The sequence below is a fragment of the Phycomyces blakesleeanus genome (assembly GCF_001638985.1).
Source record: "Phycomyces blakesleeanus NRRL 1555(-) unplaced genomic scaffold PHYBLscaffold_27, whole genome shotgun sequence".
Taxonomy (NCBI): Eukaryota; Fungi; Mucoromycota; class Mucoromycetes; order Mucorales; family Phycomycetaceae; genus Phycomyces; species Phycomyces blakesleeanus.
The window spans coordinates 702,748-716,623 of NW_017265160.1; the positions used below are offsets into that span (position 1 = coordinate 702,748).

The window sequence follows — 13,876 nt, forward strand, 5'->3', positions numbered from 1 at the left end:
GTATAGCTGGTCGTGGCACATGGTGCTAAGACGAACTTGTTACATGGTGATATATATCTGGACTCAATGTTAAACCCCGTCTTGACACCTGAGTAACTACGCCTTTACACATACGTATGTCAGATCATTTTTCCAGTGGATATAGCTGCTGATGTATACTTTTTCAAGAAATTGCTTTATCATTGTTGACTCAAATGCACCCTTCTGATCTGTCTCAAAGTTTTTAGCAAATTATTATAATGCTCAAAACGAAACAGCCAAAATGCATAAACAGTGCCAAAATCATTGATAAACTTACTAAAATGAAAATGCAAGTGCATGTTTGGAGTAATTGCTTGTTTTTTATAAAAAGTCTGACATTTGGTACAAAATTCTTGAAGATACTTGTGAGCTTCTGCAGTTTCTTTAACAGTTATAGACGGCTTAGTTATCAAATGACATGCTCTTACAAAAAGCATCCAATTAGCAAGGTGAATGGCAGGAATTACGCATTGCCTTATTTTCTGCTGGTTCAAATTTGAAATTAACCTTTTGAGGCTTTTTTCTGTCAGAGGCTTTGTAAGTGGCTTTTTAAAAAAGTTAATTTTCTATTGCGAATTTTTTTATTCCTTCTCTTTTCCTTCTCTTCTCTTTCTCTTTATTTCGAATACAAATTAAACACTAATCTCAACATGTCGAGCCCAATTATTTACAATATTTCAAATATTCAGAATGTATTAGTCAACATGTCTTTGAAGGGGATTAAGATACTTCTTTTTAAAGTAGTTGTAACTGTAAAATCTAGTAAATGGAGACATTATCTTGACAAAATCAATACTCTTTGTTCAACAAAACGAAATAAAAAAAGATGTTTTGATTCAAAAGATTATATTTTTGGAGAAACACATCAGTGTCATTGTACAGACATATATATATCAGAGCAAGATTCACGCCCTGCACAAAAATAATCAAAGATATGTGGATGTAATAGAGCTTTGAAAATAAATCAGTTCAAAAATCTCCTACTACTCTTACGTTCTATATAACAAGAGACCATAACAATCATGTTTCTGGAGACAGATCAGAGATTAGAACTTTGTCCTTGCTTTTTGAAGCTATTAAATTGATTGGAGATCAACTGAGAAGTGGAAGCAGCTGTAGAAGCACAAGAATATCTGTTCTTTGACAGATTGACAGCTGGGATGTTGGTGTTAGAAAGTCAAATTATCAAGAGATATACAATAGAATGAAGAAGATATGTTAAAAAAAGATAAAAGAAAGTTTGTATTTAACAGTTTTGGTAAAATAAAATAAAATAAATAACAAATTTGTTGTATATGTTCAACTCTAATGAGAAGATATCTATTGCTATCTGAATGAATGAGAAATTTTCAGAAAGAAATTATTGCATTTTTATTGGAGACTTTTATGTTAACAACATTGAAAGCAATCTTTTTGCCTTTGGCTTTCAATTGCCTGGCCAAGTAAGAGTTATGAGAATAGCTACATCATTCTGTTTTGACACTACTAATAACATATCAGTAAGAAGTGAAGAAGTCATGTACTTTTTAGGAACTCCACACAACGTAACTGGAAAAGGGTTTCCTGTTGCTTATATAATTACAAATGCCTAGACAGTAAGACTGATGAGTCAATGGCTTATGCATCTTTGTAAAAGAAGCTACTTCTATTCTTTGAATATCACTATTGTCTGTAGTATTCCCAAAGTTAATGCGATTACAACTGTATTTTCTTATGTTGCAATTCACTATTGTCAATTCCATATTTTTTGTGCTTGACAAACAAACCTCAACAACAAAGTAAGAATTGATGTGTCATTTACATCAGCTCAGCAGGCAGCATATAAGCAGGAGTTAAAGAACAAGCTGAAGTATATCTTGATGAAGTCAAACAAATAAGTATTTTTGACAAGAATTCTTGACTTCAAACGCGATAGATCCAACCAGTTACACTTCTTGAGATACTTCGAAACACAATGGACTGGAAGCAAAGTATTACTTAAAAGATGGAGGTGCCCTTATATTAATGACTCACATAGAAGATATTTGACAAATAACTATATCAAGTCATGACATAACCAGCTCAAGACTATCTACTTTGGTCATACTAGAATCAGAAGACTGGATTGCCTTGTGTTTCTCCTTACAAAAGATGTAAAGTATTTCTACAAACAAGAAGTGGATTGTATTCATTTAAACAATAGAAAGATGGAGCCAGTAGAAAACAAACTTGCAAAAAATCAATTTGCTGCGTCTAAGATAGAAGATGACATACTTCTTTCTGTAATGATCAGCTCATTAAATGTAATTAATACTACAGTCTGAGAAAGAAATGTTTTGCACCCTGGTACCCTATTTGCACCTTTGCTTTATAATCTATATTTTATATTTTTCAACGTCTTAAAAAACTAATTAACAAATCTACCATAATGTCAAACACACAAAAGAATAACTCTTGTAGGCCCTATAATGTGCTTTCAGATTTGACAAAAGGAAAGATCCTTGGTCTTCAACTTGATGGAAATAATGTTGTCAGCATTTCAGCCAAGCTGAATGTACCCAAATTAACAGTTCCATATTTTTTAAAGAGATATAAAGAAAGAGGAACTGCCAATAACAGAAAGTCTTCTGGAAGACCACAGATCCTCACACCTAGAGACAAAAGACATATTGTCTCGAATCTCAAAAAAGACAGGTAGTCAACGTTGGATGATCTTGCTGATGATGCTAGTGCTGATACGGGAAAGAATGTCAGCAAGGTTACCATGTGTAAAGCTTTGCACAGCATGAACTATTTTTGCTGTAAAACTTGTGTCAAAGCCTTTTCTTACCAAAGCACACATTGCCAAATGCCGAGCTTGGTACAAAACCATGAAAGACTGGAATAAACAGTGGGAAACAGCTATCTGGAGTGACGAGTCGTCATTTGTGCTGTATAAGAACAATTCAAGCAGAAAACTCTGGCACAAAACTGGTGAGAGGTTTGATATGGATCACTTTGTCCCTAATGTGCAAGGAAATAGTGGATCTGTTATGATCTGGGGGTGTATCTGGTCAGGAGGACTTTGTCCACTTGTTTTTTTAGATGAAAACATGGATGGTCCAAGATATATAGAAGTTCTTTGAGATCATTTTCTTCCATTCTTGCATGCTCTTCCTGTACCTAGCAGCAGTAGCTACAAGTCCTAGGAAGATAATGCCAAGGCGCATAAATCAAAAGTTGCAGGAAAGTTTAAGAAAGAACATGGTATTGATGTTTTGCAATGGCCACCCAACAGCCCTGACCTTAGCCCCATTGAGAATATATGGGAAATCATTGATCACCAAATCAGAGCAAGACGCCCCAGACCAAATTCTCCGAATGAGCTGAAGGCTGCTTTGTTGGAAGAGTGAAACAAAATATGAGCAAAAACTTGTAGAAGATGCTGCTTGAATATACCAAATCGATTGGCCTTACTTAAGAAAAAGAAATTTAAGCAAATCTCCTATTAAAACTGTATCTTTTTTTTACATTATTAATATATATGTCTTTCACTTTTATTGTTCCAAGTATTATATTTCAATACGTATTGTATATCTTTAGAAAGGGATTTGAAGTTGTGATATCTTCTTTACCATTCATGGTGGATGTTAAAATTGGCGAAACATTTCTTTTTGGTACTGTAGTATGGATGGCTCTGATAGCAAGTAGCAAATCATGTCTTTACAAATGATACAATATGGTATTCTATCACTGCTGTAAATGATTTAATCAAATGCTGTGTGTGCCCCAGATACATCTCTTGACAAGTACTTTGCAAGCATGTATTTTTTCTCAAAAGATATCATATGATTAACATCTTATATATAATTCAAAGAGATGACAATCACTTGGTAATGTATAGACCAGCAGTGTTAGTCAAAGAAGAAGAATAAGTTGTGATTTTTGACAAAGAGGACAGTAGAGAAGATTTTATAAGTACTCAAAATGATGTTGATAAGTCTATTATAGATCTTATCATCTACACCACTTTATTTCATTATCAAAGACTCGATCTTGAACACATGCAAATGATTTCTGACTGTGATATGTTTGAGATAAATGATATGACTTGTTTTTTAAAGAGTTGTTAGATAGAATGGATAATATTAGAAATATGAATACTCAACGTCAATAAAAAAAAATTACATATACTGCAAAAACCATTGGGAATTATTATAATAATAGGTTTTGATTATCAGAATATTTTGTCATATAAAAATGAATTACTCATAAATATTAAGGAAATCATAGTTGACAAGTTATTGAATAAAGTGTCAAAAATAATTGAATATTATCTTATTCCAAAAATAAAAACCGGGAGTTTAAGTATAATGTCTGTGTATCAACTGTTCTTGGGATCGATTATATAGACTATTCGAAATGCAGAACAATGTATTATCTACTACTGATTACACCTGTAATTTGATGTAGACCTAGTTTTTGTAATAACAGGCGTAATAACAGGGCACTTCTTTAATGTTTATTGGCTAAATGAATCGAAGAAAAAATTCTCATAGGTGCAAATACTAAGCACGAGTCTCTCAATTGGATATTGTTTTGTTTTGAAAAATGGTTTTTTATTTGTTTTTATTTTGGATAAAAAAAATCTTTTTTGGCAATAATAAGGATTCTATATAGTATTACTATTAAATACACTAATCTGTTATATTATACTTCTTATAAATTTTGTTTCCGAATTTTTTGAATTAATAAACTTGGATAGTGAGTATATATGCTTACTGAAGCTATTTGATTAAAGGGAGTAGAAAGATACTTACATACTGTTAGGGTGCACCTTTTTTATAATCAACAATTTTTATATGTAAAATTAGAAAACCATAAGGCTTTATGGAATCTTAATTTTTTTGAATTTTGTTACCGCTGAGTCGTTTGCTTTACTATTTACAAGATCTCTGCGGTGAGACTTCTTTTACTTCTCTGCAAAAAAAAACTTTAAGCAAGATGAAGTTTCGATATTTAAGCAGGGAGGCTCAAAAAATGTTCTTATTTTCTGACTAATAATAATGCTCCCTGGGTTTTAATTTGATATTTGTGTAACGTATAGTGTATCTTTTTATAGTGTGTATTTTTTATTAATAAAACTAGAAAGCCAAAAGGCTTTCTGAGATCTTAATATTTTTGATTTCTGTTTGCTTTAATATGCTTTTAATGCTATTTAAAAACTCTCTGCAGTGAGACATCTACTACTTTTCTACAAAAATGTTTTTTTAAACAAGATAACATCTCAGTGTTTAAGCAGTGCGACCAAAATGATGGCTTCATTTTTCAACCAATAATATAACCAACTGAGTTCTTTATCAACTTACATAATGTAAAACGTTACTAAATAAGACAATCTATTTTAAAAAAAAACAATTTGTTCCTGATAAAAACACAATCGACAATGCCAAAAATCAATTCTAAAATGAGAGCTTTATCTCAAAAAGCTGCTGCTAAAAGACTTTCTCACTCTCAGAGCGAAAGTGTAGAGTTAGTTAGAAAGGAAGTTGATCCTACCCCTGAGATTTTGGAATCTTCTGGCAGTGATGTCAAAAATCTCAGACTTTCTTGGACCAAAAAAGCTGAAGATGCTCTCAATAGAAAATACAGTTGCAATCGTTCATCATACTCATCTCAACATGTTCGTAGACTGAAAAAGGCAGAAAGAGAAGCAGCAAAAGGAAGTGCTAGAGTTGACTTCTTTTTTTTGCCTATCGCAAACTCTTCTTCTGCTGAGACAGAAATTGGATTGGATAAAGAAAGTGATAGTGCAGATGAAGTCGAGTCAAAGGAAGAGTTCAAAAGCAGAGTAAAAGATGCAATCATTGACTTGTCAAAGTTCGCAGTATCTGTCATCAGTTCGACTTCAGAGCAGCAAAAACTTGGTGTAGCAGAGATGGGAAAGTACGAATGAGCATATCATTACTTATATGCTTTGATCAATATGGACATGAAGAAAATGGCAGCTTCTAAGTTTGCAAGCGACATTGTATACAAGCAAAAATCTATTTGGTACAGAGCCCATAAGATTTGCCAACATGCAAAGGAGTATTTGGAGACTAGACGAATCAGTCTTGGTGCACAAGGCAAGCATGCCAAACGTGTCTCTGTTCTTGATGATGAAGACATCAAGCAGCAAATACTCAAATGGTTCAGAAGTCAGCCAAGAGCTAAAAGAAGTATTGCTGGACTTTCAGTCAAAAGAAATCATTCTGCCTAAGGCCATTGGTAGCAGCTTACTATCAGATGAGTTAGAGATCGAAGGTAGTGCAATTAAGCCGTTGTCTACAGATTGCCTAAGACAAAAGTTGATATCCTGGGGATTTCATTTTAAGCATTTAGGTAGGCAAATATAGAAAACCAGAATGTGGTTTTTTCTATAAAAATAGAGTGTCACATTAATATAACTTATGTTTATCTTACAGGAAAAGTTGTATACTTTGATGGGCACGAGCGCAAGGATGTGCTTACTTATCAAAATGCATGGAGCAAACGCATGATGGAGTACTATCAATACTCCGAGAAATATGACAATATTACACCTTCTCTTGTGTCATATCCTCAATTGCCAGAAGGTGTCAAGCAGCATGTATTTGTCACACATGACAAAAGTACATTTTATGCTAATGACTATCAAAAGTACGCCTGGGTGGAAGATAGTCAAAGCTATTGTTTGCCAAAGTCTGAGGGTAGATCAATAATGATCTCCGAGTTCCAATGCCCTTGTCATGGAACAATGAGAGGATATGTAGGAGACCAGTATAAAACTTCGCGAGTGATATTTTATCCTGGAGCTCAATACGAAGGCAATTGGAAAAGTAGTCATATGTGTGCCCAGCTTGCAGATGGCATACCTCTTTTCAATGCCATACACCCAAATGCAGTAGCTGTCTTTCTTTTTGATCAAAGCAGCAATCATAAAGCCTATCCTGAAGACGCTCTTTTGGCACAAAACATGAACTTGTGTGCAATTGAAGTAAAAGACAGTGACTCAGGCCAGGGAAAATTTTGTGACAGCTCATTTTATGTCAGAAAGCAATACGACTATACAGAACAGCAAAAAGTTTTTTTTTAAAAAAAGAGTAATGAAGAAAAACAAAGAATATGAAGTAATCAAGTCTCGGCTCCATAAAGTAAGTGATTTATATACAATCCTATCCAAATAGAAACATAATTTATACAATTACAATAAGGGATCACTTTATACTAAAAGACGTATCTATAAACTATTCATATTTAGAATAAAAAATACAGAAAATATTTCATTGGCCTTTGTGGCATATTACAGCAACGTTCTATATATAGAAACGAAGCAGAGAGATACTCTTTAAAACGTTCTTGCAATAATGTCGCAACAGCTGATTCTAGAAGTTATACAATCCATATTATGGAGAGACAACCAGACTTTGCCAACCAAAAATCAGCACTCGAAGAAATAGTTGAAGGCAGTGGACACAAATTTGAACTGTATCCAAAATACCACTGTGAATGTAATTGGATCGAAAGATACTGGGGAGCAGCCAAGAAAGAAGCATGACGTGAATGTGATTATTCTTTTCAATCATTGAATAGAAAAATCAATTCGTTTCTGGATAGTGTTTGCCCACCAGAAGATGATGTTCCTGAAAAGATTTGAAGATACTTCCACAAAAGTTTTGCCTATATCAATGCCTACAGTCTTGGTTATGATGCTGAACATGCATTTGAAATTGTGAAACAATTCTCAAAGCTTTACAAATCTCATCGTAAGCTGAGATTAAATCAATAAATATCACATTTCGGACTTTAAAATACTATTTTGGAATCGGTACTTAAATTCCAAAAAATGTTCTCTTTTCAAAAATTGTCTATTATAAAAAAGGTGCACCCTAGAATAATTTGTTAATAATGGAATAAAACACAGATTTATATTATCAAAAGCTACGAGCTGATGTGTCATTCAAGTATATATTACAAAGAAAGGAATATAAAACATATATATACATATTTACTAAAGGAACATATCTTGTCCTTGAGTACCAGTCATATAAGAATGTGAAGAACCATTTCAACTATAAAAAAGGAGAGTGAGAATGCTGATATAAAAAACAAAACAAAATAAAGACAACACAATAATAAAATGAATAACAAGTACTCTTATATTCTTTAAATGATTTGTTTTTACTGACTATATGTAAATCAAGGGTGAGCTATATTTAAAGTAGATGTTAGATATTGTTTTTAATACTGGGAAGAAGATGTTGATATAGATATATACGTATATGCCACCAATATGTTTTTGTGTTTTTTGTCTGCACAGATTATATAAGAGAAATATATGTAATGACTATTTAAAGTAATCTATAGTTTGTAAAATAATGATATATTTAATGATAAAGTACCTCTTGTATAATGAAAGACATCTGTATAATATGTATATATTAAGAATGTCTAAAGTGAAACATAATAGGATTAAAAGATTGTTATTTTTATTATTAAAGAGTAAAGAAAAACAGAAAAAGGTGAGAAAATAAAAAACAGTGTTTGAAAAAGCCATAGACCCTGAAAAAGTTATTAGACTGTTTCTCTTACTTTGAAAAAAATTGTCTACTAAGTATAGCTTTATATGTTTTATAAAACAATTGTTACTTACTATATACCTAAAGAAGTTGTTTTCTAGCTCAATTTTTTTCAAAATAATATATTTTGATCTCCTTGATCATTTAAATAAAGAAGTATTTACACACTCATACACTTGCTTAACTTGCTTGCTTAATTATTAACATAATTGTTTAATCACTCAATTACTCTACAATTCTTTACGTGTAAAATACTTTCTTAAAAATTTATTAAAATAGAAATATCAAGCAATACATACCAGAAACTTATTATTTTATTATATAAAAATACAGATAATGGCTCCAAGAACTAACATCAACCAGAATGCACGTACCAATGGATCAACATCTAGGCCATTGATCAACGCAGTCAACACTGGCCGTATAGGATCGTCAAATCTAATGATTGCTCCTAGACCAGAAAATATGTCAATTCCAGTGTCAGATTTTAATGATGTAGTCAGTCTTCTTGCTACACTCAATGACAAAATGACAGATGTTAGTTCCGATGTTAGTGAATTGAAAGGTAATTAAACACAAACTATATTGTTTTCCAATAGAATGACTATTTGAACAGTACAATGCCAGGTGGGTGCTCAATCAACTGGCATGCAAGCTGTTCTGGATTCTGATATGGATCCTCAGGACATCATAAACAGCTCAAGACACCCAAAGATCTCAGTAAACTCAAATACTAAAATTATAAAAACAATCTCTCTTTAAATCTAACATCAATATACCTTTAATAGAATATTATTTGGGGGCGGTTAAGAGATATTAATTTTAAGACAGATGATTTGGAGTTGATCAGAGAGAATGATGATAAACCAACTTGGGATGTCAATGTTGGTTTGTCTGATGAGTTTAACAAGAATCTTGCAAGTGAATTGATGCTTTACATTCGTCGTCAACCTGTAGCAGCCATGATACCACCAAAAGAGCTATGTGGTATAATTGTAAACAGCTATTACAATTGCTTGGCTGCTAGTAAGCTTACTGAAGAAGACAGACAGACAAACACTACCTCAAACAGAAGATGAAATAGAAAGACTGCTGTAAGCATTTCTATTTATAATAATTCAATTTTGACAAGTATACTTAAAATATTATATATATCGTAGCTTAATAAAAAGAGAAAAAGAACATACACAAAGCATAAGGATGCCGGCACTGAAAAGTTTAATTGGGATTATAATGGCGTTTTTTACAGAGACGCAATGTCTGGTGATGAGACAGAAACCAATACTTCTGTTGTTGCATCTCGTCCTGATTGGCGTAGTGATGAGATAATGTTTTATATAAAATGGTTTTTCTGTTGTTTGATTCCTGATGTATATATACATTTATAGTTGAATACCGTGTTTGACTTTCTTGATGAGCTTGCCAGAGATGACTTGGGAAAAAGAGCAACGCAGTTGAAGTCGCAGAGTCATGTGTTAATACACAAGACAATTCCTCGTGGCTTGGTCACAAAAATGTCTGCGTGGTCAAAACGCATATAATCAAATTTCTGTCTTTTTAGTTGCACTCTTTATCACATCTCTTTTTATGTCTATGAACTATGTTTTATATTATTATTATTATTTTAAAAAAAGGATAGAGTATTTTATTAAGCGTACAGCTTTCTTGGCAGAGGAATAACAACGACTTTTGCTGCACCACTACCAGACACATGACTTCCAATTGCAATTGGCGACAAGATGCGGTGGACAGGCAGAATGTTGTTGTAGTCATATTTCAGAAATGCTGGCTCATACAACTCGATTCCGTGCTTGAGTCTAGGTTGATGGTGAGGAATTTTGTATCACTCAACGAAGGCAAATATGTGTTGGGGGTTGTGACAAGGGGAAAGGTTGGTGTGCGTGAGGTTTGGTGTAAAATCGTACAAGAACAAGTACTTAATACAACCAGCATATCTTTCCTCAGAGTCTCCACTTTTTTCAATAAATTTCACTTGTATATGCAATCCTCTCACGACCAAGCCTTCTCCACCTGTGTAAAATTGTCCAAGAAGATTGATGGACGAAATCTTCTGGATTTGGTCATTCACAAACCAATAATTCCTGATTGTTGTCTTGGCACTGCAAAGAGAATCATCATCATACTCAATTTTATAGAAATCGAGCAGACAATCATACTCAGATTTTCTTATTGTTGTTGGTAGCTTCAAACACAATGGTAGAGTGGAAAGAGGTAGAGGTTCGTTGCCAAATGTTTGCTTTGAAGGCTTTTCAGCAGATTGTAAGAACGTTGGCAAGTGAAAGAATGATGGTATCAAAGGATGTGGCGAAAGTGCAGGATTATAGATTTTACGGCCAGATAGCTTGAGAAAGAGAGAGAGGAGTAAAGAGCTGGTAACATTTCTGAGATGCCCTTGACAAAAGTTACCATTATAAGAACTCTCAAGAAATCTTTTCATGTAGGTATTCTTGAACCCACTCTTCTGGTTTGTCTCAAACCCTTTTAATACACCATTATAGCGCTCAAAGCTAAATAGCCAAAATCCGTAAATTGGCCCAAAGTCCTCAATCATTTCTTTTAGATGGAGATGGAGATGCATGTTTTGCGTGAATACATCTGGTTTATAAAAGTCTTCACAACCAACACAGAACTCCTCCAATCTTTCGTGAGCTTTTTTGATCCCATTTTTGGTGATACTTGACTTTGTCAATTCTCTGCATGCATTGACAAAATGGATCCAATTGCCAAGCAGATCATCTCACAGGCATGTCTTAAGCAGAACAGGAGAGTATATCAGGCACCATGATTTCCACTCATCTGCCTTCATAAATGGAAATTTCTTTCCAATCTTTATCTTCAGAGGCGTATACCCTACAGGGAGTACTATTCTATTAGTCTCTTCCTGCATCTCTACAAAATCTTTGTCATCAAGCAAATTGTTTGCAATCCAAGTATCCATCATTCATTTTGCAGTCCCGAGAAAAAGGTTGTGCATGGGATCGATAATGGTTGCACGCACTAGCTCAAAGTACACAAGTCAATGAAGCTCAAACCAACAAACATCATTCTCAATCTCCAATCGCTTTCTCTCTGTCAATGTCTTTGCATTCTTCCACAGGTTTGCATGTCTGTGATTTTCTTCTTTTGTGCGGCCTACCAATTCCGAAAACTTAAGCCCAAAATAGTTTACAGCAGTGGTCCCATCAATACGACCAAACTGACGATTGCATTTGTAGCATGCACATGTGCTGTTGTGAGATGTAAACCCACACGTCTTTCTTGCAGCAGGGATGTCGCATGCAACCATCAACAGAGCAGCACGCACCAGAGCACCTGAGCAGTTATATGTATCAGCTGTGATACCTTTATAAAATAGCATAAGTTCATCAACAAGAGGATGCAAATAGTTAGTGATCTCGTTGGTGCTTGCTTCTTTAGGTCCAGGCATCAATCCAACAAGAATGACATTTTCTGCCTTGTTCTGCTCTTCTCTTGGCAGATTGTTAAATGTCAGGTATATTGTACCACAAGAATATGTTACTCCATCAAATGGTTGAAACCAATCAATGTTCAGTGTCAATAGTAATGATCGTTCCTTGGAAACAAACTGGACATCATCCTCATCCACTAATTCGTTCCACATCTTTCCATCATATATATCGAATAAAGTACAATCGACTTTTGGTTCACAATTCTATCTGTTGATCACACTCTCAAAAGAAGGACGTGTAAACATTTTTTTCAAGGTAGTTGTCAACAAGCATTAAACAAATGTGCACTTTGGAATCATGGCGTTCTTCATACTAGACTTGTAAAGATCATTCTTACAATACGTCTTACTACCAACTCTTTTGAAATTGCAGGATGTATGCATGTTGTTGCTGTAATCGTACAATGTGTGACAATTACTGCATGCTACATATTTTGATACGCTGTTTGTCAAGTCATTGTATCATGTCATTTCCCTCAAACCCGGAATGCTTGTGGGAAGTCGGAAATCCTCTCCATAATGTTTGAGGATTGTATTTATGAATGTAATCAAAATTACTGCGTCTTCATCCACAATGAAGCTAGAAATAAATATCACAGTGAAAACCGCAATTACTTGATGCCAAATATTCTCTGGAAGGTTTTCTATAGACTCTGTAAGTTATCATAAAATAATATTAATTTTTTGTTTCTTTAATTCAAACCTTTTTTCTTCAATCATAGTTTATTTTTAATATTTACCCTGTTCTTGCTCTCTGTTCTGCTCTTCTTGCTCAAATTCATCCGATGACTCATATTCAGACTCATACTCTGAAGTATACTCCTCTGTTTCAAAAAGAGATTCTTCCACCAAAAGAGGTAAGCGGGTATTGGCATACTGCTCTGGTGAGGGTGCACCAATGGAGTAATTATCATCTATTGATACCAAGTTTAAATAGAGTGCGCATTAGGTATAAAAAATAAAATACTATTACATTCAATATGTTCTTCAATTTGATCTACGTCCATATCAGCTTCACCAGTGTTTACTTCGGTTGTCAAAACTATTTATTCTAATGGATTAGAATACATCATATAAATAAATGAAAAATTGATAACTTAATTTACCATTAATGATTTTATCTATATTCCTGTCATTATCATTCTGTGCATGATGCTTGGCAGTTCTTTTATCTGTCATGATGTATCCGAGAGGATTGCGATTGCATCTTGTGCATTTGCAATGAACTTCATCAGGATTGGCAATGGCAAAAAAATTTTGACTTAATTTTTTTTAATAATAAAGGAAGTGTGTAACAGCCATTGCTTATTATAATTGTTTTTATTATTTTGAAAAAATTCTCTTAGAGACTGTGATATATATTAGGCCAATGATATGTCTTTAAATATATTCTTGCTGCTAAACACAGGAAATGACCTGGGTTGTAATTTTTTGGCTACTATTATTGATAATTCCAGGTAAGTGGAATTCAATTCTTTTAAGATGTTTTTGCAGTGATATGAATTATTTTGTATTTTGTAAAGAAGTGTTTTTTCATAAACAACCACTGTTATTTTTAAAAAAAATAAAAAAACAAAAGAAAAAGTGGTCACTTGTTTCCTTGGATCTTTTTGTCTCAAATTTGAACTGGCAGAAAATAAGGCGTTCTGGGATTACGTGCTTCAAAACAAATGGGGAATGTATTATGCACCACAACTTCCACTTGTCAGCCTTCATAAACGAGAGCCCATCACCAATTTTCTTTGTAATACAAGCACACCCAGAAGGTACAACAACTTCATTGGCAAGTTCTTGCATGGTCAAAAAA

The 13,876-nt window shown here is 33.6% G+C and overlaps 5 protein-coding genes across 5 annotated transcripts; 3 read left to right on the forward strand and 2 right to left on the reverse strand.

Moving 5' to 3' along the window:
- Window positions 1-5,425: 5,425 nt before the first annotated feature.
- On the forward strand, window positions 5,426-5,935 carry PHYBLDRAFT_151095 (hypothetical protein; the record flags this gene model as incomplete). The annotated part of the gene is made up of 1 exon (XM_018432603.1): window positions 5,426-5,935. The coding sequence occupies one exon, from the start codon at window positions 5,426-5,428 to the stop codon at window positions 5,933-5,935; it is 510 nt and encodes a 169-aa protein (XP_018286049.1).
- Window positions 5,936-6,721: 786 nt separating this feature from the next.
- PHYBLDRAFT_118013 (hypothetical protein) lies at window positions 6,722-7,558 on the forward strand (the record flags this gene model as incomplete). Its single annotated transcript, XM_018428612.1, has 2 exons — window positions 6,722-7,048; window positions 7,262-7,558. 2 exons carry the CDS (start codon window positions 6,722-6,724, stop codon window positions 7,556-7,558), a joined length of 624 nt encoding a protein of 207 aa, XP_018286050.1.
- An 874-nt stretch (window positions 7,559-8,432) lies between these two features.
- PHYBLDRAFT_173921 (hypothetical protein) lies at window positions 8,433-10,120 on the forward strand (the record flags this gene model as incomplete). The annotated part of the gene is made up of 7 exons (XM_018437135.1): window positions 8,433-8,456; window positions 8,502-8,522; window positions 8,913-9,144; window positions 9,196-9,299; window positions 9,368-9,574; window positions 9,740-9,949; window positions 9,998-10,120. The coding sequence occupies 7 exons, from the start codon at window positions 8,433-8,435 to the stop codon at window positions 10,118-10,120; spliced, it is 921 nt and encodes a 306-aa protein (XP_018286051.1).
- Window positions 10,121-10,227: 107 nt separating this feature from the next.
- PHYBLDRAFT_173922 (hypothetical protein) lies at window positions 10,228-11,538 on the reverse strand (the record flags this gene model as incomplete). The annotated part of the gene is made up of 3 exons (XM_018437136.1): window positions 10,228-10,396; window positions 10,505-11,293; window positions 11,342-11,538. 3 exons carry the CDS (start codon window positions 11,536-11,538, stop codon window positions 10,228-10,230), a joined length of 1,155 nt encoding a protein of 384 aa, XP_018286052.1.
- A 993-nt stretch (window positions 11,539-12,531) lies between these two features.
- Window positions 12,532-13,248, reverse strand: PHYBLDRAFT_173923 (hypothetical protein; the record flags this gene model as incomplete). Its single annotated transcript, XM_018437137.1, has 4 exons — window positions 12,532-12,722; window positions 12,810-12,983; window positions 13,043-13,111; window positions 13,176-13,248. The coding sequence occupies 4 exons, from the start codon at window positions 13,246-13,248 to the stop codon at window positions 12,532-12,534; spliced, it is 507 nt and encodes a 168-aa protein (XP_018286053.1).
- Between the last annotated feature and the right edge of the window lie 628 nt (window positions 13,249-13,876).